General features: G+C 37.1%; 1 protein-coding gene across 11 annotated transcripts in view; it reads left to right on the forward strand.

Annotated features, from left to right (window-relative positions):
• The window catches only part of MSRA (methionine sulfoxide reductase A), a 426,469-nt gene that overhangs the window by 34,251 nt on the left and 366,729 nt on the right, over positions 1-25,489 (forward strand). Inside the window, exons 1-2 of one of the 11 annotated variants that reach the window (XM_026007828.2) lie at positions 7,942-8,880; positions 9,075-9,149. The exons of 5 other annotated variants lie outside the window; for them this stretch is intronic. Coding sequence is in view for 2 of the 6 variants with exons in the window: in XM_026007826.2 (XP_025863611.1) it covers positions 8,868-8,880 (13 nt within the window). In the remaining 4 variants the exon portion in view is untranslated. Of the gene's footprint in view, positions 1-7,941; positions 8,881-9,023; positions 9,150-9,235; positions 9,292-25,489 lie in introns of those variants that run through there. 5 more of the 11 variants (XM_026007829.2, XM_072719629.1, XM_026007826.2 and 2 more) reach the window with 5 other exon arrangements.

Raw genomic sequence — 25,489 nt, forward strand, 5'->3', positions numbered from 1 at the left:
CAGGTCTGTGTGTAGACATATGTTTTCTCATGGGTAGACTTAAGGCTGGAAATGGCTAGTTCTTATGGTAAGTATAAGATGAACTTTTAAAGACACTGCCACACTGTTTACCATTCTGTATTCCCACCAGCAATGTGTGAGGGTCCCAGTTTCTAGCATCCTCATCAACACTTGCTATTAACTATCTTTTTCCTGTTAGCCTTTCTAGTGGGTGCTGAGGGGGTAATCAAGGATGGCCCCTAGATTTTCAGGTTGAGCAGCTGAGTGCCATTGAATTGAGACTGAAAGAGAATGAACTTTTCTGAGAACAATCTAGAGTTCTGGTTTGACAAAGTGGAGTTTGAGGTATCTATTAACTCTTCAGAGGGTCTGTTAAGTAGGTAGTGGGATGTGTCCATTCTGTCTTCCGGAGCTCATTTAGTAATGGAATCTGGAATAGTTGCTTCCGTTTCCTATATTAGATATGTGTCTGATGGTCTGGACAAGTCACATAACTTCTTTTGATGTCAGTTTCCTCATCTATAGAGTAAAATAACACCTGTCTTCTTCCAAAGGTTGGGTGAGAAGTGAATTAATTAAGGAATGTGAAAGTTCTTATTAGCATAGTTATTACTAATGCATGATTACTTTTTGTTGATGTCATTGCTGTGTTCATTGTGGCTTCTCACCCCATATTTTGTACATAAGCGAGTGCTCAGTAAATACTGGCTTGATGGGGCAGCCTGGGTGGCTCAGTGGTTTAGCCCTGCCTTCAGCCCAGGGCGTGATCCTGGAGACCTGGGATCGAGTCTCACATCAGGCTCCTTGCAAGGAGCCTGCTTCTCCCCCTGCCTGTGTCTCTGCCCACCCCCCCCCCCCATGTCTCTCATGAATAAATAAATAAAATCTTAAAAAAAATACTGGCTTGATGAATTAGTAGATGCAGATAATGATTAAGTGCATAATGGAGGAGAAGGGAGAGAAGAGAAGGAGAAAGAAAGACAAGACTGGGAACAGGGAGGTGGTGGAAGAGAGGGAAGCAGAGGGAGAGAATGGGTAGAATTTGGATTGACCTCAGGAAGGATGGCCATCCCAGTGCCACATTTGAGATTTGTGGAAAGACAGTTTTGTCTTTTGTTTTATGACATCATGAAGGAACATGGAAAAATTAGGATTTGGGGAGATACTCAAATCATAATACTTAGTATGTATATGTAGTATTTTGTAAGTATCTTATCTTCATGCTAGACTTTAGCTTCTTGAGGGCTGGGGTGATTTCTGATGTGCCTCTGGATTTTCTAGAGTCTTAGAGTACTGCTTTAAGCATAAGTGAACACTAAATATATGTGTCAAATGAATCAATACACCTTTTAAACTTCTCTCCTTGTTCTATCTAAAGTGACTTGTATTTGACTTTTGGTTGGTCAGTGGGTGACCCTTCAGCTTATTTCCTTCTTGTGTTCCTAGGATGTCATACACATGCTTCTGTCATAGCTGATGGGTGACCTGTAGTTGTAACTGCTTTTTTACATACCTGTTCCATGATGGCAGGGGTTCCATAGTCCCAGCACATACCTGGCATGTAGTGGCTATTCAGATAATGTTTGAGAGAATTATTCCTGAGTGGATATCTATAATTCAAGACATTATGAATAGCTGGGAAAGAAGACCAGATCCATGCTCTTTGGAATTTCAGATTATAGACCTAAAGATCGAAACCTAAGGAGGGAGAGAAAGTGGGAAAATGGCCCAATAATTTTATTTTCCCTCATTTTCTGACTTATGGACAAAGTAGATGCATTCTCAGTCTAATGAGGGAGTAGCTCCTCACTACCATCTTATGTCTCAGGTGACAATGTTAGCTCCTGTTGTCAATATTCAGAGAGAGCCATAACCTCAAAAGTTCTTATTAGGTTCGTTCATTAGGGAGTATTTTTCTAGATTGGCTCAAAACAAAGGATTTTATTTTTTTCAAACTTTAAAAAATTTTTTTGTTTATTTATTCATGAGAGACACAGAAAGAGAAGTAGAGACATAGAGGCAGAAGCAGGCTTCTCGCAGGGAGCCTGATGTGGGACTTGATTCTGGGACCAAGATCACGCCCTGAGCCAAAGGCAGATGCTCAACTGCTGAGGCACCCAGGTGTCCTAAAACAAAGGATTTTAAACATTTTTTTTAGAATTTTTTTTTTTTGTTAAAATCTTGCAGTGTGAACCTTGTGCCAATAAATCATAAAAACAGACCTGTGGTTTTTGCAGTGGTGACATGCATCCTAGGGACCTTGTCTGCTTATCCTTTCTTTGTCCTTTTTTGAGGACTCTGCAGCCTCTGGGAAGCTCCAGGGCTCCCTGGAAGAAAGTCTGAAAACCCAATGAAGTTTATGCATTTTGACGTGTTTCTTCTGCTACTTTCTAGACTTTGCTAAGTCTGTAGAAAGACTTAACCAGGCTACCATCTGCAACCACTTACTTATAGGCTGTATAAAACTTGAAGAATTGAAAAAAAAAAAACTTGAAGAATTGGTCCTTTTTGATTTTTTTTTTTTTTTTTTTGTCTAAGAGCTTGAATCAAATGAAGGTTTTGAGGCTACCAATAAATCATACATAGTAGGCACAGGGAAGAAAATTCCCCATATTAGTGAATTTACCATTGTGAATTTATAGTCAGTATCATGTGTGGGGATAGAGAGTGCCCTGTCCAAGCAGGTGACTGGGGGAGGGAAGAGAGACAAGGATTCAAGTGTGTCAGATCCTGGGTTAGCACTCAGGAAGCCTCCCGAAGCCTGTTGGGATCAGGCTATACCTGAGTTGTGGGAAGAGAAGATTTGCTAACATGTAACTGAAACTGGCTGTCAAACTTTTGAATTCACTAGGTCCTGGCAGTTATGGAGGGTGACGGAGTGACTGTGTGCTTCAAGGAGGGCCTGGCAGTCCGAGAGAGTAGGCACTGTCTGAGGAGTCAGAACCAAGACAGTGCGCAGAAGGGAGCTGTATTTAGAGAGGCCAGGAATGCTGGAGTTGGCAAGGGTCTAACCAAGAAGTCAAAGAAGAGGAAGGCACTAGAATTTGCTGGGTAGACTCCTAAAGGAGATTCACATGGACAAGGTTTTAGCTAATGTTGAATGTTCTTTATAAGAAGAGGGGCTGGGGGATCCCTGGGTGGCTCAGCGGTTTAGCGCCTGCCTTTGGCCGGAGGCGCGATCCTGGAGACCCGGGATTCAGTCCCGCATTGGGCTCCCGGCATGGAGCCTGCTTCTCCCTCCTCCTGTGTCTCTGCCTCTCTCTCTCTCTATGTCTATCATAAATAAATAAATAAATAAATAAATAAATAAATAAATAAATCAATCTTTAAAAAAATTATTTATAAGAAGAGGGGCTTTTGTGCGTTTGCCTTGGATGTAATCATTCAAAACACTCAAAAGTACTGGAGAGATGAACTGCAACTTTGCTTTTATTGAGAATGTAATTTAACCATAAAATTCACCTTTTTATAGTATGTAATCGAGCAATTTTTAGTTTATTTCTGAAGTTGTACAGCCATCCCCACAAATTCCAGAACAATTTCATCATTCCAGAAGGAAACCCTGTATCCACTAGCCTATCCCCATTCTTCTCTCTGCCCAGCCCCTGGCATCCACTAGTCTGTTTTCGGTGTCTATGGATTTGTCTATTCTGGGCCTTTTGTATAAATAGAATTGTATAATATGTGGGCTTTTGTGTCTGTAGCATAGTTTGTTTTTTTTTTCAAAGGTTCATCCATGTTAAAGAATGTATCAGTGCTTAATTCCTTTTTAGGGCTGAACATATACATATATACATATATATGTACAAATATATATATATAAATCTTTTAAAAGATTTTATTTATTTATTCATGAGAGACACAGAGAAAGGCAGAGACATAGGCAGAGGGAGAAGCAGGCTCCCCATGGGGAGCCCAATGTAGGACTCCATCCCAGGACCCGGGGTTAATGACCTGAGCTGAAGGCAGATGCTCAACCACTGAGCCACCCAGACACCCCTCCATTTTATATTTAGACCACATTTTGTTTACCTGTTCAACTGTTGATGGACATTTGGATTGTTTTCACTTTTTAATTATTATGAATAATACTGCTAACATTTGTATACAAGCTTTTGATTCACTCTGTCAATTTCTGTCTTTTAATGGGTGCATTAGACCATTGATACTCAAAATGATTATTTATATAGTTGGATAAATATCTACCATATTTGTTACTGTTTTCTATTTGCCCTTGTTCTTTGTTCATATTTTTGTCTTCCACTTTTTTCTGCCTTTTGTGATTTTAATTGAGCATTTTATATGAACTCAATTTTTCTCTTTTCTCAGTATATCAGTTACACTTTTTCTTTTTTAAACTTGTTTTAATGATTGCCCTAGAGTTTACAATGTACATTTACAACTAATACAAATCTACTTTCAAATAACACTATCCTACTACACAGGTAGTGTATCTTTTAATAAAATAATCCTGATACTCTCTCCTACCCTAATATCATTGCTGTCTTTTGTTTCACTTATACCTAAGCATACATAGGCATATATTTGTACAAATGGGCACATACAAACACACATATGTATATATACACATACACATATATAATTAAGTACATTGCTATTATTTTGAGCAAACTCATATATTAGATTAATTAAAAATAAAAAAATAAAAGTTTTTATTTTACTTTCACTTTTTCCATCTCTTCCTTTCTTTGTATAGATTCAAGTTTCTAATTATGAAAAGGTATTTGGTTTTGTCACATGCTTTCTGTGTGTCTGTTGAGATGATTGATTGGTTTCTGTCCTTTACTTTATTAATATGGTATAGTACATTGATTGATTTTTCTATGTTAAACCAACCTTGTATTCCTGGGATAAATCCCACTTGGTCATGGTTTTATAATCCTTTGTATATGTTGCTAGATTCAGTTTGGTAGTATTTTGTTGAGAATTTTTACTTCTATATCCATAAGGGATATTCATCTGTAGTTTTCTTGCAATATCTTTGTCTGATTAAAAAAAATTGTTCTTTTATACTCTATTTATTTCCACTCTAGTCCTTATTATTATATATTCATCAGTTATTTAGGAGTATTTTTTCCATGTATTTGTGATTTTCCCAATCTTTTTATCCTGTGATTGATTTCTACTTTTATTCCATTGTGGTTGGAGAAATACTTTGTATGATCTCAATCCTTTTAAATTTACTGAGGCTTATTTTATGGTTTCATATATTGTCTGTCTTGGAGAATGTTCCATGTGCACTTGGAAGAATGTGCATTCTGCTGTTGTTGAGAGGAGTATTCTGGGGATGTCTGTTAGGTCTAGTTGCTTTACAGTGTGGTTCAAGCTTCTGTTCCTTGCTGATCTTCTATATAGTTGTTCTAGCTATTATTGAAAGTGGAGTATTGAAGTCTCCACCAATTTAATAATTTTAATTGGTGGAGACTTCAATTATTGAATTGTCTGTTTCTTTCTTCAATTATTTCATTTTTTGCTTTTTATATTTTAGGGCTCTTTGGTTATGGGTATACATGTTTATAGTGGTTGCATCTTCTTGATAAATTGACCTTTTTATCATTATAAAGTATCTTTATCTTTAGTAACAATTTTTGTCTTAAAATATTTTGTCTGATATTAGTATAATTGTTCCAGCTTTCTTTTGGTTGCCCTTTGCATGGTATATATTTTTTTAATTTTTAAACTTTCAACCTATTTGTGTCTTTGAATCTAAAGTATGTCTCTTGTAGACAGCACATAATTGGATTATGTATTTTAAATACATCCTTCCAGTGTGTCTTTTAATTGGAGTTTTTAGTTCATTTAAGTTTAATGTGAATACTGATGATGTATTTACTTCTGCCATTTTACTGTTTTCTCTCTGTTTTTGTCTTTTTTGTCTTGGTTCTTCCATTGCTGCCTTCTTTTGTGTTAAATATTTTTCTATGGTACATTTTAATTCCCTTATTTTCCCAGTGGTTGATTTTAAGTTAACATTTTAATTTATAATAATCTAATTCAGATGAATATCATATAATTTCAGGAGTATACAAAAACTTTGCTCCTATATAACTCTCTTTTATCTTTCCTTTATCCTGTTGTCACAGATTATATCTTCACATATTGTGTGCCTGTCAATATACATTTATAATTATTGCTTTATGTTGTTTTCAAATCAGGTAGGAGAAAAAAGTTATAACAAAAAACACATTTATACTACTTGTATTTTTAAATTTTAAAAGTTTTTAGAGGGGAGGAGAGGCAGAGGGAGAGGGAAAAAGAGAATCTTAAGCAGGCTCTATGCCCAGTATAGAGCTCGATGTGGGGCTCGATCTCAAAACCCTGAGATCATAACCTGAGCCAAAATCAGGAGTTGGATGATTAATCGACTGAGCCATCCAGGCACTGGATATTTATATTACTTTTAATATTTGCTTCTGTGTTTATCTTTACTTCTGCTCTTTATTTTCTTTATAAAGATATGAGTTATTGTCTAGTCTCCTTTCATTTCAGCCTGAAGGAAAAGTTCCTTTATTTCTTATGGGCGGATCTACTAGCAATTAGTGTTTTGTTTTTATCTGGGCATGTCTTAGTGTCTCTTTGATTTTTGAAGAAGACTTTTGCTGGTATAGAACCCCCTGTGATTTTTTTTTTCTGTCAGCACTTTGACTATGTCATCCCACTGCTTTCTGGCCTCCATGGCTTCCATTGAGTTATCAGCTGTTAATCTTATCAAGGCCCCGGAGTATATGAGGAGTCACTTCTCCCTTGCTGCTTTCAAGATTCTTTCTTCATCTTTAGTTTGATTATAAATTGCAAATCCACTGTCATCCTGCCCATGTTTCAAGACCCTTATTTTGAAGGATTGCACAGAACGCTTTTGTTAGTACTTTAGTTCAACACTTATAATACCTTGTAGGGTTTCTCTGATCTATTAGCTTATGATTTAGTAATATGTGGTTTTATTTTTCATTATATTTCATAGTTTTATGGAACTTCAGAATGATATTTACATGATCCATTGCCATAGTTTATTCACCTAATAGATTTATTGAGCACCTGCATAATATGAAAGGCCTTATGGAAGATTTTCTTAGATAAGTGACACATTGTTTCACCTGAGAATGACACGTCTGGCTGGTGAAAGACACATACTTAATTACCGTACAATTAGAGTGGAGGTATATTGAGCATAAACAGAGTATTTTGGGACCACAGAGGAGGAAGTCACTGATTTTTATATTTGACAAATGAGCAAACCAAGAAATATATAGATTAAGCAGTTTGAGGCCTTGAAGTTACATACCTTGGAAAGACAGAGCGCCAAAGACTAGAACCTACTCTTCTGTTTTTTTTTTTTTTTTTTTTTTTAAATAAAACCATGGTGATTCTAGAGTAAAGCTACACTGTATTTTCAAGTATCATAGGTAAAAATAGTTTCTTAAATGAAATAGCAGAAAATGGTTTGTCAGAAGTTGATGCTATTTGGGTACCATACCATGGCTTCTTGTTTCTGAATGTATTCATTGATCTGCAAAGGACAAGTAGATGTGTGAAGCACAGACTGCCTATTTTGCTTTAAAAGAGATGAGTGCTACAAATAAAAATAAACTACTTATTTATACTTATTAAATTATAGTGGTGTGAATTTAGTAAACAAGCAACTGTTGAAACTTGCGGTTCAAAATATGAAAATATACTTAATTTTATTAAATCTACTCCTAAGTTTTTTCTTTCCTTTTTAACTGATGTTTGTATTTTGGAAAGAATTCTCTGCCCCCTTCATATCCAGTAAAAATTTTGGATGGGTACAGTTGATATTAGAATTTCCTTAATAATGGGATTTGCTGCTCACTCAGAACTATGTTCTTTTCCCAAAGGGTAAAGCATGACTTATTTGGGCATACAGTTTTAATTTTAATCTGCATGCCTCCTTTTCTCTGCTCCCATGATTCTTTGCAGCAGGGCAAGGAAAAGCAAGTCTTATAAAAAGAAATACAGTATGTGGTGCTTATTAAAGTTACATACATCTCTTCTCACAGGAGAATTTTGATTTACTGCAGGTTGTGCATATGTCGCATATGGACATTTCTAGGGAACAGATTCCTTATCGCTGAACAGTGAATGGCTTCTAGTACTCCATTATTGCTCCGGGAACATGTTAGTAATGATTATGAAAGGTAGGATACCATGAAATCTGTAAGGTGATTTGGCAGAAGTCGATGCTGTTGGTGCCAGGATTTGGGTACCGTACCACAGTTTCCTGTTTTCAAATGTATTAATTGATCCGCAAAGGACATCTTTTGGAGACAAGAATTCAGACAGACTGGCACAGGCTGGACCTCCGCCAAGACTGCTCGGAAGGTTGCCATACTGGGAGCAAAAGAGTGAGAGAGAAAGAGAGAGAGGGAGAGGGAGAGAGAGAGGCAGAGGGAGAGCTGAGGAAAGAAAAAAAGGCAAGACTTGGCACAGCTCAGTCAAATCAGCTTCTTTTGTCTGCTTTCTCGGCTTGAGCTTCAGGAAAGAAAACCGTCCTGGGGTACAGAAAAACTCAGAACTTTTTGGTTTTCAAACTTAGAAGGCTTTTTAAGTCTCTTGGGCTATTTGAAAGTGTTGGTACATACAATGACGTTTAGTCACCAGTATTAAGGGAAATAAAAGCCTTTTTCAAAATGAAGCTTCCACAGTGTCCATGCATTTGGGAAATACTGTATTTGATTTTTTGCATGTATGATTATACCATGAGAGACAGGATTAATATAGAAGATGGCAAGGCAAATTTCTAATTAGAGAGAATATTAATTTTCTACAAAATAAAGTTTGTTCATCAGTACAAACCTGCTTTCAAATCAAAGCAGACATCCTTCGGAATGTGTTCAGAACGTAAGTTTTTAGATTTTATTTTTTTTTTCCCATTTGTAGACATTCACGTTTCCAGGAGTCTTTCTAAGATTTTATGCAACCCAGCCAGGAAGTCAGAGTAAAAGTTATTTAATCCATGTGTTTAAGAAAACGTTTTCTTAAAGCAACAGCTTTTATTTCTGCTGCTTCATGCTGTCCTAAACTACATCCCCCAGCAATGAGTGACAACACTGAAGACCAGAAAGGCAAGCTGAAGACACCAGACTTCGTTTGAAGGGCAAACAAGAAATGTGAGCTTGGTCATTATTTTTGTGTGTGTCTTTGCTCTGAACCAGTTTTTGGAGGTGGGTGGGGAGGTGGGTGGGGAGGTGTCTATGTCTAAAAGATGTGTGCGATTAGGGAATTCTCATTGTGAGAAGAAAATGATAAAAGGTAATTTTTATGATGTTGGCAGAAATGGCTGGGAATGGTAGAGAATAGAAATTTAATCTTTTGGATAAGAAGTAGCAAGCTGTGTTTGCAATACTTGGAGAAAAATTCCATTATTTTTAGTTGATTAGATTGTATAATTAAACGATTACTATAGCTTGGCTCTCTCAAAATGTTTTAAGTAGAAGGAAAATCTAGAAAGTTCATGAATTTGCTTTTCAATATTACCCAGTATTTTCCTTGGATATATACTTTAAATCTAATTTCTTAATAATAAAGTTTCTATTAGGCCTGGTTATGATTGGATTGTGATAGTTCTGCTCTTAAAAATCAGTATTATTGTAGGAGAGGTTAACTGTAAGGCACGTATTTTTGTGGACCACCCTCGTTGTCAGTAAGTATTGCTGTTTCTGAAGAAGAGAGTTTGAGTTGTAGCATTAGGTTATGACTTACTATGATAATATATGTTCTTTTTATTTCATATACTAAAAGAATATAGAGAAATCGTATATATTCACATAAGTACTAATCATTTTGGGTAGTATAAAAGACTGCTCCATGCTTTTGTTTTAAGCATGTAATCATGGATTTGTTAATCCTTTCACAAAAAAATTTTTTTTGTTTATAGCTTTATATTACTGCGCGCCTTAAGTGATCAATTGTTTAAAATGGTTTTTATGGTATCATAATGACACACATCAGCAATTCTGAGAATGGCATTTAATATCCAAATACGAGTTAAAAATATGTGAGATCTAATACAGGTGTTTGCACAGTTGAGCTTAAGTATTTCCTTCAACTTTTTTACTAATCAACATTTTGATCTTCAATAAAATGAAATCACTTAATGCTCACATGGGTTGCCAAGATGACAACCTTTGTTTTATAAGCTTCTTTATACACCACCTCGCTGATACTCCTAAAATGGACGCCAAGACATAAAAGACATGCTGATAGGCACTGGGAAGGAGATGCTTGCATGGCTACAGTCTTCCTGTTGAACTGCTCACAGGATCCTTCACGCCCATGCTAGCAACCAACAATATAGGATACAAAAGAAAGTTCAGCAAATAAGTTTAAATTAGAGCTACGTTTTCATTCCGACCGTTTTATTACCGATTTATATTTACTTTCATTTACTTTTTAAACATTTAACATAGCCTCTCGTCATTTAGCTTTGCTAAATGTGTGACTTCTTTAGTTTATTTGAGACCATTTTCCCTTAAAGTTAAAAGAATCATTTGCTAGCTTATTTCAGAACTTCTTCTCAGCGAACTCAGTAAGAATAAACTGATCTTATATCTGGACTATTTTATCTCCAGTTGTTTTCTGACAGGATAATAAGAAATAAGTGAATTAGAAAACAAAGATGTCAGAGCATACCTTAAGAAATATTAAATTTTTCGATACTGGTAAAGCTACATTTTATGGTGTTTATTAGACTTAAGATTTGATAATAAATATTAGCTGTTACCCCCAGTAAAGTTTCTTACCAATATATTCTCTCTGGCCTACTTGCTACATATCTTAAAAATGAAAAAAGTCCCATATTAAAATGTTCCTTGCTAACTGGGTATAAAACAGGCACTCCTTTGTACAACCTTTTTTAAAAAGTATGTTTAAAAATTGTTGATTACATTTTCAAACATACACATTTAGGCTTACCACAAGACATTTTTCTTTACTTTTGACCTTTTATTATACAAACACATTGATGTTTAGGTTGTGAATTATTCCATATCAGTATTAATATTTCAAATCTTATTTTAAAGTGTGTAAATACCAATAGTATGATTGTAAATGAACTCTGTCTCAGCATATATTCATTGTAGTTTGAATTATAGATTTTGAAGTAGACTTATTGAGACAGAAATGGATTAATATTTAACTGCTACTTGATACCTATTATTCAGTCTCATTTAGATGTGTATACCTGAACATGCAAGCACATAATTTTATAAACTAATGGAAACCTCTTAGGGGGCCTTAGCCCAGCATTTTATAATTATTCAGTCATTTATTCATTCATTGAACAAATGTTTATTGAATACCCACTTAAGCATGGTAATATTTTATTGACGAAGTTATTTTGGGTAAAAGGGAAGGAAACCACATGGATGGAAGAGAGCATAGATTTAAAATAGAATTTCAAAAGCCTAGATAGAAAAGAGCACTGTAATGAGGTTTATTTCAATAGATTAAAGTATGTTAACTTTTTTTGCACAATGTACATATTATAAAGTGTTGTTATTAAACCTCAGGAGATTAGCTGTCGTCCATACAGCTATGGGAACTTTGTTGGACTATTCTTTGGGTTTCTGCATCTTGTTGGCCAAAACCTTCAGTTCAAGTCTTCTGATGGACGTGTACAATAGGCAATTCAAATGTCGCGAGAAAGAAATTAAATAGGGAAGATCGAACCACGGCGCACATGCTAGATTTTACAGTTATCAAAGTAGGTGTCATTGAACTTTTGAAGATGTGGTTGCAACACAAAACAGCAGCCTGTTTATGAGGGTTTTTTTTTCTTTTTTTTCTTTTCTGAGAATGAGAAGAGGAGCCAAACTCACATCTGTAGGCAAGGGTGGCCCTTAGGAAGCAAGTTTCCTAAGGGGCTGTGTATTTTAAGTGCACCAATCTGTTCATCTTCCATGCTGTCTAGTGTTTGGTTCCTTAGTTTTGTTTACTAACATAAAGGCTCAGGGGTGATACATCTTTTGACTCTAGACATGAGTGAGCTTTTAACCTACTTATCAGGCTGTCTTTATTCCATGTAGTTGTTCTTTCATATGAAAAGAAGGTATAGGTTCATATTCTTAAGAGGAGGTGAAAGTCACATGAACCAGGGAGGTGAGCTGAGAGGTTGATGTTGCTATGGTGGCCAAGGCCTGTGTCAGGGCTAGAGGCAGGTGAAATGAGATGAGAAATATTTCAGCTGCAGGTATGAACTGCTAAAGTCATTCAACAAATATTCAACAAATTCCCAGAGGGCCTGCTCTGTGCCAGGCCCCACACTGGTTGTAGGGGAGACAAAGTTATAATTTCTGCCCATAAGGAATTCATAGTTGTGGGGAAGGGAAGGAAAAGAATAATCAATAAATGTGTATCTCTTTACAGTTTTCACCTGCATCTCATTAATCCTAGTGACAGTGCCTAGCACTAGTACATAATCGCCATCCAGTAAAGATTCATTGAAGGAATGTATCAAATTGTGAAGCAGATTATTATCTTCTTGAGGCTTATTTGATTAATAAAACTTTTCCCCTCATGGTTGAGGAACAAAAAGCAGTATGCTTGCTTTTGAGTCTGTGTTGTTGGTTATAGGTTTAGAGGGAGTGGTGTGTAGGGGTGCATTCTTTGTGACCAAGTTAGAATCCCCCAAGCTAACCATTAGAGACAATATAAAATAAGGGCTTGACTAGTACACAATGGCCCTGAATGCCCATTCCCTCCCTGCCAGCCCTCCACTGTCTTACATTCTTTCTCTTCTTGTTTCCCTAAAAGATCCCAGAGCTGTAGGCAGTGGTGGTGTGGCTTAGGCATGGAGCCCACCAACCGACTGTCTAACAGGTTGGAAATCTTCCTTATGTACTTGAGGATTGTGGTGAGGGAAAATTGTGGAGAGCTGAGGGCACTGCTCACTAGCTGGCCTCAGTCCTGTCAGCAACTTTACAAAAAGAGTGAGAGTGGATGTGGGATCTTGAGGCTAGACTGGAGTATCAAAATTAGTTAGCACTGAGAGTGTGATAAGGCATCATGAAGGGTTGTTGAGGCCAGTTCATGCTGAACGGCATCTTTCTAGGTCTCTCTACAGAGGTGCTTTGAGGCCCAGGAGAGGGAAGGGCAGAGTCAAGACCATTGTGTATAATTATGAGGGGGTCGAAATTCAGCTCCAACTTTCCTCCTCAAGTCCTGAGCCTTGATATGCTAGAGGAAGGTACTAAGTCACCCCAGGTACAAGTGGTGGCCCTGGAGAGAGTGAGCATGGGGGTGAATCCAGGCTTAGAATTAGAATAACAAGAGCTGAAGTGAAGAGGGTTAGAGGATGTGGGGCAAAGGAGACAGCATTCCAGTATTTGCCTGTGGGATTCTAGTCAGATAGGAGATGTGATCAGTAGGGTTCCAGAGAACATGGTGAAATAGGGAGAGATAGGTATGTAGAAATTCTGGTAAAGTGAAAGAAAAGATTCAGAGAATACTAAAGTTAGGAATTTATTCTGAAACCCAGGAGGTCAAAAATAATAGCACCAGTTGCAAGGCTTGACTTAATTTGGTTATTGGTTGTGCCAAGATTATTTTATTTCTCTAGAAGAAATGGTAGAAAAAGAAAGAAGTTACGTGCTTGTGTTCTGTATTCTACAATATTCTAAGAATTAAAATTTTCTCTTCTGTTTTATAGTTAAGAAACTCTTGCTTCAGTATAATTACAATGCCTCTAATTTGTGGATCTGAGGTTTTGTGGAACATATTCTGGTATTAAAGTTTAGGTTTTGAAGAATTAGTCCCTCTGTATTGATGCCATCCTCTTCTCATCCAGATCAGTGTCATTACCATCCCCTTTTCTTTTGGCTGCTATTAAGTTACTTTCCCTTACTTGAAAAAGTTGAATTGTTCTCGGAGACTCAGGAGTGCTTTATCCTAGTTCTTCACCATCATGGGTTAGAAAAAATGGGTTTCAGAGTCTTACCAACCTCGTTTGAATTTTGACTCCATTTTTACTTGCTGAACTTTGGTTGAGTTGTGCAAACCCAGTTTCTTCATGCATAGAACAGATCATGCTATCTTCCTCAAGGTTGTTGTGAAGAGACATAAGGAAATATATTCAAAGCTTTAGTGTACTCCCTGATACATAGCAAGTACTCAGTAAATGGTGGATTCTGTTCTTTTTTAGTTAAAATTAAAAAAAAATTGTAGTAAAAATACATAAACTTTAGCCTCTTAATGATTTTTAAGTGATTTTTAAGTGCACAGTTCAATGGCAGTAAGCACATTCATGTTTTTGTGTGGTCATCACCACCCTCCATGCACAGAACTCTTCTCGTAAGACTGAAACTCTACCCATTAAATGACAGCTTCCCATCCTCCCTTTCCTCTCATCCCTGGCAGCCATCATTCTACATTCTGTTTCTGTGAATTTGATTGCTCTAGGCACCCGATGTAAGTAGAACCATATGGTATTTGTCCTTTTGTGACTGGGTTTTTACTTAGCATCACATCCTCAGGGTTTAGTAATGTCATAGCGTGTGTCAAAATTTCCTTCCTTTTTAAGGCTGAATGACATTCCATTGTGTGTATAGACCTTTTTTTTTTTTTTTTTTTTTTTTACCTGTTCTTCTATCAGTGTATCAATGGACACTTGGGTCGTTTCCACCTTTTGGCTGTTGTGAATAATGCTGCTTTGAGTATGGGTGTACAAATAATCTGTATGTGTCTTTGCTTTCAGTTCTTTTGGATATATACCCCAAAGTGAGATTGCTGGATCAATAGGCAGTATTAGCACTTGTAGCAGGTTACATTTTTGAAAAACTTCTAAGCTGAAATGATGTAAGTTGATTTTGACTTTTCAGTATAGATAAAGGTGTAATAAATTGGAGGTTAGAGACTTGACTATGAGCTCATGATATCTACCTTTTTTTTTCCATAGAAATAACCCAAATACCACATTCATCATCTCTGAATTATTTTATAGTATAGAGTTTTGCATGGTGTGTTAATCAGGGCACTATTCTAATCACTCACATGAAGTACTATTTATACAATATCATGGAATATAATTGTCATATTTCATTTTTAACACAAAGTGGTTTCTTAGCCTTCTTACCATTTCTGTTTAGAGAACTTCCTTTCCCCATTCTTTTAGGGTCCGTCCGATGGTAACAAGTCTTTTAGTTTTCCTTCAGCTGAAAATGTCTTGATTTCCCTTTTCTCTGAAGGATATTTTTGCTGGATATAGAATTCTAAGCTGACAGTCCCCTTTTTTCAGTACTTTAAAAATACTATGCTACTTTCTTCTGCCACAGTGGTTTCTGGTGAGAAACCTTCTGTTATTACAATTGTTTTTCCCTTCTAAGTATTTTTTAATATATTTTTTTTAAATTTTTATTTATTTATGATAGTCACAGAGAGAGAGAGAGAGAGAGAGAGAGAGAGAGAGAGAGGCAGAGACACAGGCAGAGGGAGAAGCAGGCTCCATGCACCGGGAGCCCGACGTGGGATTCGATCCTGGGTCTCCAGGATCGCGCCCTGGGCCAAAGGCAGGCGCCAAACCGCTGCGCCACCCAGGGATCCCTTCCCTTCTAAGTAAGGTGATGTTTGTCTTTCACTACTTTCAAAAATTTTTTCTTTGTCTTTAGTTTTCAAAGAGTTCAACCATGATGTGGCTTGGTGTGGATTTCTTTGGATTTATCTTGGGTTCACTCAGCTTCTTAAATATATAGGCTTTTGCATTTTGCCAGATGTTTTTAAAGTTTATTTTTTTAAAGTAATCTCTGTACCCAACGTAGGGCTTGAACTCATCCCTCTCAGATCAGGAGTGGCATGCTCTTATGACTGAGCCAGCCGGGCATCCCTGTCTTTTGCCAGGTTTGTAAATTTTTCAGCCATAATTTCTTTGAGTAATTTTTTAAGGCTTGCCCTCTTTCTCCTTTCCTTCCAGGACTTGGGATGATATGAATGATGGATCTTTTGTTATAGTCCTACAGGTGCTTGACACTGATTTTTTTTTTAATTCTATTTTTCCTTTGTTGTTCAGACTGGGTAATTCCTTTTGTTCTTGTCTTCAGGGTCACTGAGTCTTTTCTCTGTCATCTTTATTCTGCTATTGAGCCCACCTAGTGAATTTTAGTTTCACTTAATGTGTTTTGTCTGTTTCTTTGCTGAGACTTTCTCTTTTTTTTATTTCTTGTCTATTCATAATTGCTTATTGAAACATTTTTATGATGGCTGCTCTAAAAATCCTTCTCAGGTAATTCCACCATCTGTGTCATCTTGGTATTGGCATCAGTTGATTATCTTTTCTTGTTCAAGTTGAGATTTTCCTTGTTCTTGGTAGAATAAGTAATTTTGATTATATCCTGGACATTTTGGGTATTATGTTATGAGACTCATTACTGCAAGGTGCAGGTGGAAGTCCACATTCCTCAGTGACTTTTATTTACAGCCTGTGGTGGCAGGGGTGCCTTGTTACCGCCTTGTGAAATTCAGGTTCCCCATAGGTGGTCCTGTTACTTAGATGGTTAGTTTTGTACTTGGTAGAATAGCCTGAATAGTCTCTGAGCTGTTACCATTAAATTTAGCTTCCATTGTTGGTGCTATTTGTGTTTGATAAGTTATTTCATAATATTTAAATTCTCACTAGCTGTCTCTAATCACCCACTTCCCTAAGATTACTATGTATTTACCATTAGCACATTGAATAAAAGATTTGAAGTGAAGAAACAAGATTATAGTTTGTACTTTATTAACTTTGAAAATTTATTTTTTAAAGGAGAGAAAAACTTACCTGTGCAAGGTTTCCATTTTTTTTCCCATTAAGAATATGCTGGCTTTTATCAGACTTTTATTACTCATTTTTAGAGGAGGTCAGTATATTAGAAATAGAAGAAATGGATTTGATGGGAAGCTTGAAAAATTGCAGTGATAAAGTATTTCATTTCATTTGCTAACTCATTTGATAACACAGACCTTAAAGATAATGCCTTTGACTTTAGAATAATAGATTTTCTAGATTCCCAGCGGTCATTTGTGGTGATGACAGTACTTACTAACTGGGTTATCTTGGGAAAAACTCTGAAACCCTAAAAGTTGACTTTTCCTCCCAGAAAAATGGGCGTCATAATACCTAAATCAAAGATTAAGATTATTAAATGAGATAATACACCTCAAGGCAATTTAACTGATAGATATTACACAAATATGAGAGATAATTATCTAGTTTAGCTACTTTAGGCATATCTTTACTTTAGGTAAAGATAATACACCTAATTCTGTATGATTTCCAGTGCTCTTTGCCAATGGATTATAGGTTATATACATATATCTTTAAAATGCTTTAAAAAGTCTTAATTATGAAAACTTTCAAATACATAGCAAAGTACTGAATAAGAACAGAATAAATACCCAGGTACTCATTATCCAGAACTAATGAATGCCATATTTAATTGTTCCAGTCTTCTTTTTTAAAGAAAATAAAACATTAGGAATATAACTAAAGCCCTATTCTTTTACCTCTGAAATTGGTGTAGAACATTTCTACATACATTTTTGTAGTATTACTACATAAACTATACACAGTGTAACTTGTTTTCCATAATTTAAAATGCACATAAAATGTTTTATACTGTTTTGTCTTTTTACAGATGAGATTAGGTATTTCTGAGATTGATCCATGTTTCTACTACAGGTGTAATGCTGCAGAGCATATTATTTTAGTTTACCCATTCTTTTGTTGTGGACACTTTATTTTTGCCTTGTGCTAACCATGTTATCATGGACAACTTGCACATGTCTTTTACACATATTTGTGATCTCTAGGGGAATTACCTAGAAATGGAGCTGAGCTGCCAAACATGTTAACTTTACTCATAATTCCAAATTTTCTTTAAAATTTTTTTTAAAAAAGATTTTATTTATTTGAGAGGGAGAGAGAAAGAGAGAGAGTGAGAATGAGCAGGGAGAGGGAGAGGGAGAAGCAGACTCCCTGCTAAGTAGGGAGCCCAACACAAGGCTTGATCTTCGGACCTCCTAGATCACGACCTAAGCCAAAGGCAGACACATAACCAACTGAGCCACCCAAGGGCCCCAGTACCAAATTACTCTTAAAAGCATTTGTACCAGTTAACATTATGGCAGTATCGTATCTCTGCTCTGTCTCTGTCCTAAGTCTTTGCCAGTATTTGGTGGTATCAGATTTTGACATTTTGTCAGTGTGGTGTCCAAGAAATATTTTAATATGTGTACCTGATTACTGAGTTTGTGCCTCCTTTTATATTGACAATTTAGATTTCGTTTTCTATACATTCTCTATTCATATCTTTTGCATCTTTTTCTTTCAATTGCTTTGTTTTTATTAATTAGTAGTATATTTATATGCCATTCCTTTATTATACAGAATGAAATATCTTCTCAATCTTTGATTAGTTTATTTTCCTTACAGCAACTTTTGAAATCTTTTTTTTTTTTTTTAAATTTTTATTTATTTATGATAGTCACAGAGAGAGAGAGAGAGAGGCAGAGACACAGGCAGAGGGAGAAGCAGGTCCCATGCACCGGGAGCCTGACGTGGGATTCGATCCCGGGTCTCCAGGATCGCGCCCTGGGCCAAAGGCAGGCGCCAAACCGCTGCGCCACCCAGGGATCCCCAACTTTTGAAATCAACTATAATATACATTTGAAAAATTAGAATACTTTCACTTTTTATTTTCAAAAATGGTTTTGGTGATAGTACTTACAGTCCATGCTTTTGGATGTGGCAGAGAGGGCTAATGAGGCTAACTAATATTTCTTTGAATGTACCAGCATTTTATCCCCTTAATTAATATCTATAGGATAAAACTTCTTAATTTTTATGTAGACTTGGTTATTGGAAATCATTGTGTAGATTCCAAGCTTCTGAGCACCAATGATTGAATTAATGACTATTGTGAAGTTTTATTTTGTTATTTGTAGAACCTCCTACAGCACACCAGTAACACAGGCACATTCCCATTGCATCAGCAGCGTTAGCAAATTGGAGTTCTTGGGCCCTTAGAGAGAATGTTCTGTTGATCTTATTACAGTGATTTCTATACAGTGAATAATCTCGGTGCAGTAAGCACTTTCTCCTTTCCCTAACCAATCCTCTTGCTAGCAAAATAACTTAATTGAGAAATTCAAACTGTTGGGGCAAATGGAATGGAGTTGTGGCTGAGGCTCTTTGGGTATCTTTTGTTGTGCAATCAAGTAGCACTTATTCACCAACTTTCCTTGCTGTCCCGCCCAGAAAAAATCCCACCTAATCTCCCAAATCACTTTGCAAAACAAAAGAACACACAGAAGATTGAGAAACCAGGAGGACTGGGGGCCCTGCTGGGTGTTGTACATTGAGCCCTCCCTCTCCTTTCCCTGCTAGTTACTATTTATATATAACTGCTTTGATAATTATATATAATTATATATCTGTTTTAAAATCTGAGTGTGAAAGTGTGCTCTCTTTACTTTACTACAGGCTTTTGGTAGTTCAAGCCATTTGGTGCCACTGCCTACAGGAAAAGATAGTTTGCCATAACCAGAGGTCGGTAGAGTTCTACGTAGAAATGACAGCTGGTGGAAGACTGGACTTGAAAAATCCAAATCTTAAGGAAAAATTCCTGGATTTTGCAGATTTGCCTTTTTTAAGGGCGGTGGCCATGTGCTTCGCTCAATGCATGTTTGCTTCACTATACTTGCTTGCTATTATTTAGTGCGATGAATGAGTCTCTAGACAACACAGAAGGAAGCCAGCTAAATGCTCTGTCCCTGGCTGCACTTTGGTAATACTTCCTTCTTCCACTTACTGAGTTCTTTCCTGGAATCAGCATTTGGCACCAGTCTCCATCTCTGTACCACTCCTGCACTATTTAAAAGTTTTATGGAAAACATCAGTAAAGAATGTGAGAAGAGTCACTATCCTTTTAATTATAAACTCTATTTTCCCTATGTTACCTATGTTAGCACAGCCCTCTGAGAAACACACACACATACACTCACACTCCTCCTCCCTCTACATTTGAGGTGAGAAAATTAAGGCTCAAAGAGGTGAAGTGCCTGGCTTAGTGACAACATTATGGCTAAAATCAAGTCTTCTGCCTCCAAATCCCTATTCACTCTACTGTTTGGCATTTGTTTATTCCTTGATGGGGTCACTTGAAGAGCAAGTTGCTACTATTAAAGGAGCCCTTTCCATATGCCACTTTGGCCTACTTAAATCCTCTGCCCTCCATTCATTCATTCATTCATTCATTCATTCATTCATTCATTCAAGTGGTTAACCCATCATTTATTTAATATCTGAGTATCTATTAGTGCTAAGTGATGAGGGTACAGTAGTAGACAAAACCTACACGTTGCCTTCATGGAGCTTATCTTACAATGCTGAAGAAAGACCGCAACTAAATTCAATCAAGTGTAATGACGGGTATGACAGGGCAGCCCCGATGGCGCAGCGGTTTAACGCCGCCTGCAGCCCAGGGCGTGATCCTGGAGACCCTGGATCGAGTCCCACGTCAGGCTCTCTACATGGAGCCTGCTTCTCCCTCTGCCTGTGTCTCTGCCTCTTTCTCTCTGTGTCTCTATGAATAAATAAATAAAATCTTTAAAAAAAAAATGACGGGTATGACAGGAGAAGAGGAGGATCCCATTTAAAAATCCTCCTTTCTCTCTTCAACATAAAGGGAGAATTAAAATTCAAAGATTTTAAGGAACAGAGACCTCTTGGAATGTGAGACTCTTTTGAAGTTTTTTAATATGATACTGAGTAGAGAGCCATAAAATAAACAAAGACTCCAGAATTTTAGAATACTAGAGGTCATTTAGTTTGCTTCTTTGTAGCCAAACCAATGGGAATCTCCTTTTTTAGCTTCTGAGAAGCAGAACTAGAATTTCTGGGCAGCAGTGCCCCGTGCTAAACAGCACCTCACAAAGAGGTGCAAAATAAATTACTCCGCGGGTCTTTGACTCAGAACATTCTTCACACTTAATCTTCCACCTGGATTCCTTTTAAAGCTTTGGAATAACAGATCAGTGGAGATGAGCTTTGTTTGGCTATTTCTGGATGTAAGTGTTAAGGAAAAAAAAAAAAAAAAGAAAACCACAAAAACCCAATGTGCAGTTTAAATAAAGAAAAATGAGTTTTACTTCCAAGAGAGCTTTTGCCATTTTATTAATGCTTATTCTCCTTCAGAGAGCTCATTATTGAACAGAGTGTGACAGTAGTTTACCATGGTGAATGTGTCTTGTCTGGGCCAGGGGATGAATTAGAGCCCCGATAAAGGCCAGAGGAGCAGGCGGAACTGTACCTAAATTACCCCAAGATAGTTGCCAAGCTATTCGACTTTTTTAAAGACCTCCAGAGAGCATCCTTAATCGCCTCTAGTTTCCCTTTTCAGTGTTTAATACCTTTGCTGTCAGGAAATTCTTCCTCATATTTAACCCGATTTTCCCTTGCCACAGTTCGATCCCATTTCTCTTGTTGTCCTTGGTGGTGACAGAATAGCAGGTCATTATCTTGTTGGCAATATCCTTAATGTCCTTGAAGGGCATCAGGAAGTTTCTCCGAAGCCTATGTGATCTCCAGTGAAATGAAACCTATCCCTTATCTCTCTCTTCCCCGCCCCTCTTCTCATGGGTCCTATTTGGAAATATAATCTTTGACATTTTGCACGTAAGTATCTGATCTAAATATTCACATCCTTTCTTGAGACCTTCATTGGTTCCATTTTTACTCAAAGTTCAAGATCGTTTTGTCCCTTCCCTTGTATTGGTTCATTCAACTTGACCGCTTTTTGCAGCCCTCCCTCTAGGTGAGAGATGCCGTTGTAGAGGCTGAGCCAGGTGTGACAAGGAGTTCCTGTGTCTGACTTCCATGTACAAGGAGGGACCCTAATGCTTCTCACCACTCATGGTCTCGCCATAGACTGATAGTTCATGGGTTGGGTCTGCCAGTTTCTCTTTTCCATGAAAACATTTTATTCCAGTTTACATTTTGGTACAGTTAGGATTTGCATCGATCTTATCTTCAGAAAGATACGGTGTGTCAATTAAGTTGACAATATCATGTTATCAGTATTCTCCACCCTCTTGATTTAACTTTATGAATGCCACAAGGGAAATTGGAACATAGAAACTTTGCTACAGAACTGATGGGTCAACATGTCTGTTTCCCAACTGATTTCTTTACCATCCTCACAAGAGGATATGACTGATCTTTAATCTTCCCAGTATCTCTCGGAAATGGGTGGCACACTTTAAGCGAACTTAATGACTGCTGTTTGGTTGTCAAATGAGTTATTGTGAAATTTACTTTATTTTGTTAATGTTGGTTTCTGCCTCCTTATTCCTTTCACCTAAACACAAAAGCAGCTCAAAGCTTTTGCCTGGCTGCCAGTGTGGGCAGCCCTCCCACCTCGGCTGCCAAGCTTTTAGCAGATGAAATAAAAATCTATTTATAACTGGTCTCTGATGGATTTCCTCCCTACCTGTGGTAGTGCTCCATCAGCAGGTGTACTGAACAGATGGAGAAGGGTTTTAATTTTTTCAGTTCAATTAGATCAACTCTCCAGGTTCAGACCAGCACATTCCCTTTCTTACTTAGTTTCTTCCTCTTGGCATTAAAATTGTTGAGCATAGCAAAACACAAATTAAGACCAAAAGATACAATACATATAGTGCCTGCCTTTAAGATAAATACTCTGGCAAAGGAACCACATTTGACATCAGACAGTATATCAGTTTTAATCTTTCTCTCCCTAGCACCTAATTTTAATGTTATTTAATATTTGGAGTACTAAAATGCTGAAGTATATGCATGTTTTCCTTTTCCTTCTGATGTGCTTTTAGCATTTGAATTTACATATTTTGAAAATGTATCATGCTGTTTTTCAAGAACAGTTTGTCTCTGATAGTAGTAATTCAGTATATAGTAGTAGTTCAGTATATATTGCGAAGAAGGAGGAGCTGAAGTCATTAATTTCATGAAGTTCATTTGCCATCTTTTCTCATCAATGATTGAATTATCCAGGATAGTGATGAAATGGTATGATGTAGTCCCAAACCAGCCTGAATGTGACCTTACTTAGCTCTGGATTTTACCATCACTAGTCACTGAAAGATAGGTTATCATAATTTCTGACTTTAACGTATTTATAGGTATGTTCTACTTTATCACATTTGCCCTTAGTAGGTTCTCTTATTCCCAAGATCCTAGATTTCAGTTAATCCCTGGCTCTCAGATATGAGGCCAAGGCTGACTGCCTTATTGAATGATTCCTGCATTCAGCAGACCTTTACTAAGCTCCTGTCCAGTTTGATGACACTGCTGTCACAGAGGCCCACAATTCAGGCCTCACTCTGTTCCCTTTAGCATCATCAACACTATTTAGTTAATATCTCTTTGAAGCTGAGTTTGAAAAAACAAGATTTGGCCTATTTCATTATATTTTTTTATTCAGATTTTAATAGAAGCAGCCCCCCCCCCCCCCCCCGCAATTTTATTTTGCTCAGTTCTTAATCATTCTCGGGTGATTTTTTTTCCATAGATGTAGATTGTTCAGATTTGTGGCTTGCCCTCTGGCCTCTTTTCCCATCTTGCCCACTGAGATTTGTATCCGAGGTGTCTGGAGCCAAGTGAGATTCAAATAAGTCACTGCTGGCTAGAAATAGGGGGAACATTTTTGTTAGGAGAAACAACATAAATGAGAACCACCACTGCTCACCCATGTCATTGTCTGATGAGTGCATTTTAAGATTCTCTTTAGTCGTTTGCTGTACTTTTTAAAATGGGCTTCTGTATTTGGACAATAACTGGAAAATAATCTAGCAAAATCACCTCCTCTGATCCTTCTGTCTCCTTTGCAGAATCTGTGTCAAGTGACTGTCTTAGTTTTCACAGTAGAGATCTCTCTTTCTCCAAGGCTGGCTGACCCATGCTATCTTTGGTAGGTTATTCTATAGAGTTGTGATGCTGTGATCTTTCTTCCTATTACTTTCATCTGCTGTTCCTCCTTGTACCTTTTGGGGTCACAGAGAACAAAATCTAATTCTAATATGTGCCAGCCTTTCACATATTTGAAAAATATCCCTTCTATATTCAACCATTTATATATGACATGATTTAGTTGCCTGGCATTCCTCTAACCTGCTCCAATTTAGCTACTTCTGTATTACAGAGTGGCATGCAGAATGGGGAGCAACATTTTATTGAGGTGCAGCCTGACAAGTGCCAGGAAAAGCCAGATCATCGTGTCCTAGTTAGAGGTCAAGCAAGTCTGAAAATTTCTTACTTGTTTGATTTGACTAAATAGATCATTTTATTCCCCCAGTAGAACAACAGAGTTTCTGTTGTATCCAGAGACAGGCGGAATGTTTCTGGGCTGTGATGGATTCACTTTGATCATCTGGACCTAGCTTCTGTCATGCCAGTACATGGCTGTGTGAGCATGGTACGTGAATGTATGGCGAATGATGTCAAATGGGTGCTGAATGACAAATTTGGGGCCATCTGGAATGCTTATATGGCCTGTGAACATAAATCATTCTACCTCTCCCTGGCTCCTTCCCTCATTACGATGCTACACCAGTGTGTAGTTTTCTCTCACAGGGCCACTTAATGTAGTCTCCTTTTAAAAATACTTTGTAAAAGTGAAAACAATGGGACGCTAGGTTCTCAAAAAATATAAAATATATTCCTAGGTTAATTCCATTTATGATTTATCCATCTCTTCCCCCGTAGCAAGTAGAATCATCATAGGGAGGGGCCATCAGACAGGTTTCTTGGTAATTTTTAATTTTTTTGCATAGCATTAGTGTATCATGTGTTATTTCCAAGGGGAAGGTATATGACTAGGGATGGGAGTATCTTAATGTGGGAATGTTTAATGTCTCCAGAAGTACCTGGCACAAGGTAGGTGTTCAGTAAATGTTTGTTGAATGAATGAATGAGGCAGCAACTTTTATTCTATGTTGTGACCATCATTATTTCAAAAGCTGTTATGCCGTGAGACTGGCTGTTATGCCCTGAGCTTCCTAATAGATCCTCACCTAACTACCACATTTAGGTGACTCTAGAAGAAAGGTCTCTCAAATCTCAATTTAATTATTTTAAAAAAAATTTTAAGTAGGCTCTGTGCCCAATGAGGGGCTCAAACTTAGGACCTCGAGATTAACAGTTGCATGCTCTACTGACTGAGCCAGTCAGGCACCCCCCAGATCTCTATTAAATATGGCAAATCCCCAAGCTATCTTAGATTAATAATATCTCTCAAATAGTTGCCTCATATAGATTCAGCCTTACGTAATTTACTTTAGTGTTCATCTAACACATATGTTCTGAATATTTTCCATATGCTAGGTGCTATGCTGAAACCTGAAAAAGAGCAAAAAATTCAGATCTCTGTCCTCAATACAGTAGACAAATATATGTTACATATAGGTATGTGTTTGTGTGTGTGTGTTTGTATAGTATATCACC

This window comes from Vulpes vulpes, chromosome 9 (genome assembly GCF_048418805.1).
Source record: "Vulpes vulpes isolate BD-2025 chromosome 9, VulVul3, whole genome shotgun sequence".
Lineage (NCBI taxonomy): Eukaryota > Metazoa > Chordata > Mammalia > Carnivora > Canidae > Vulpes > Vulpes vulpes.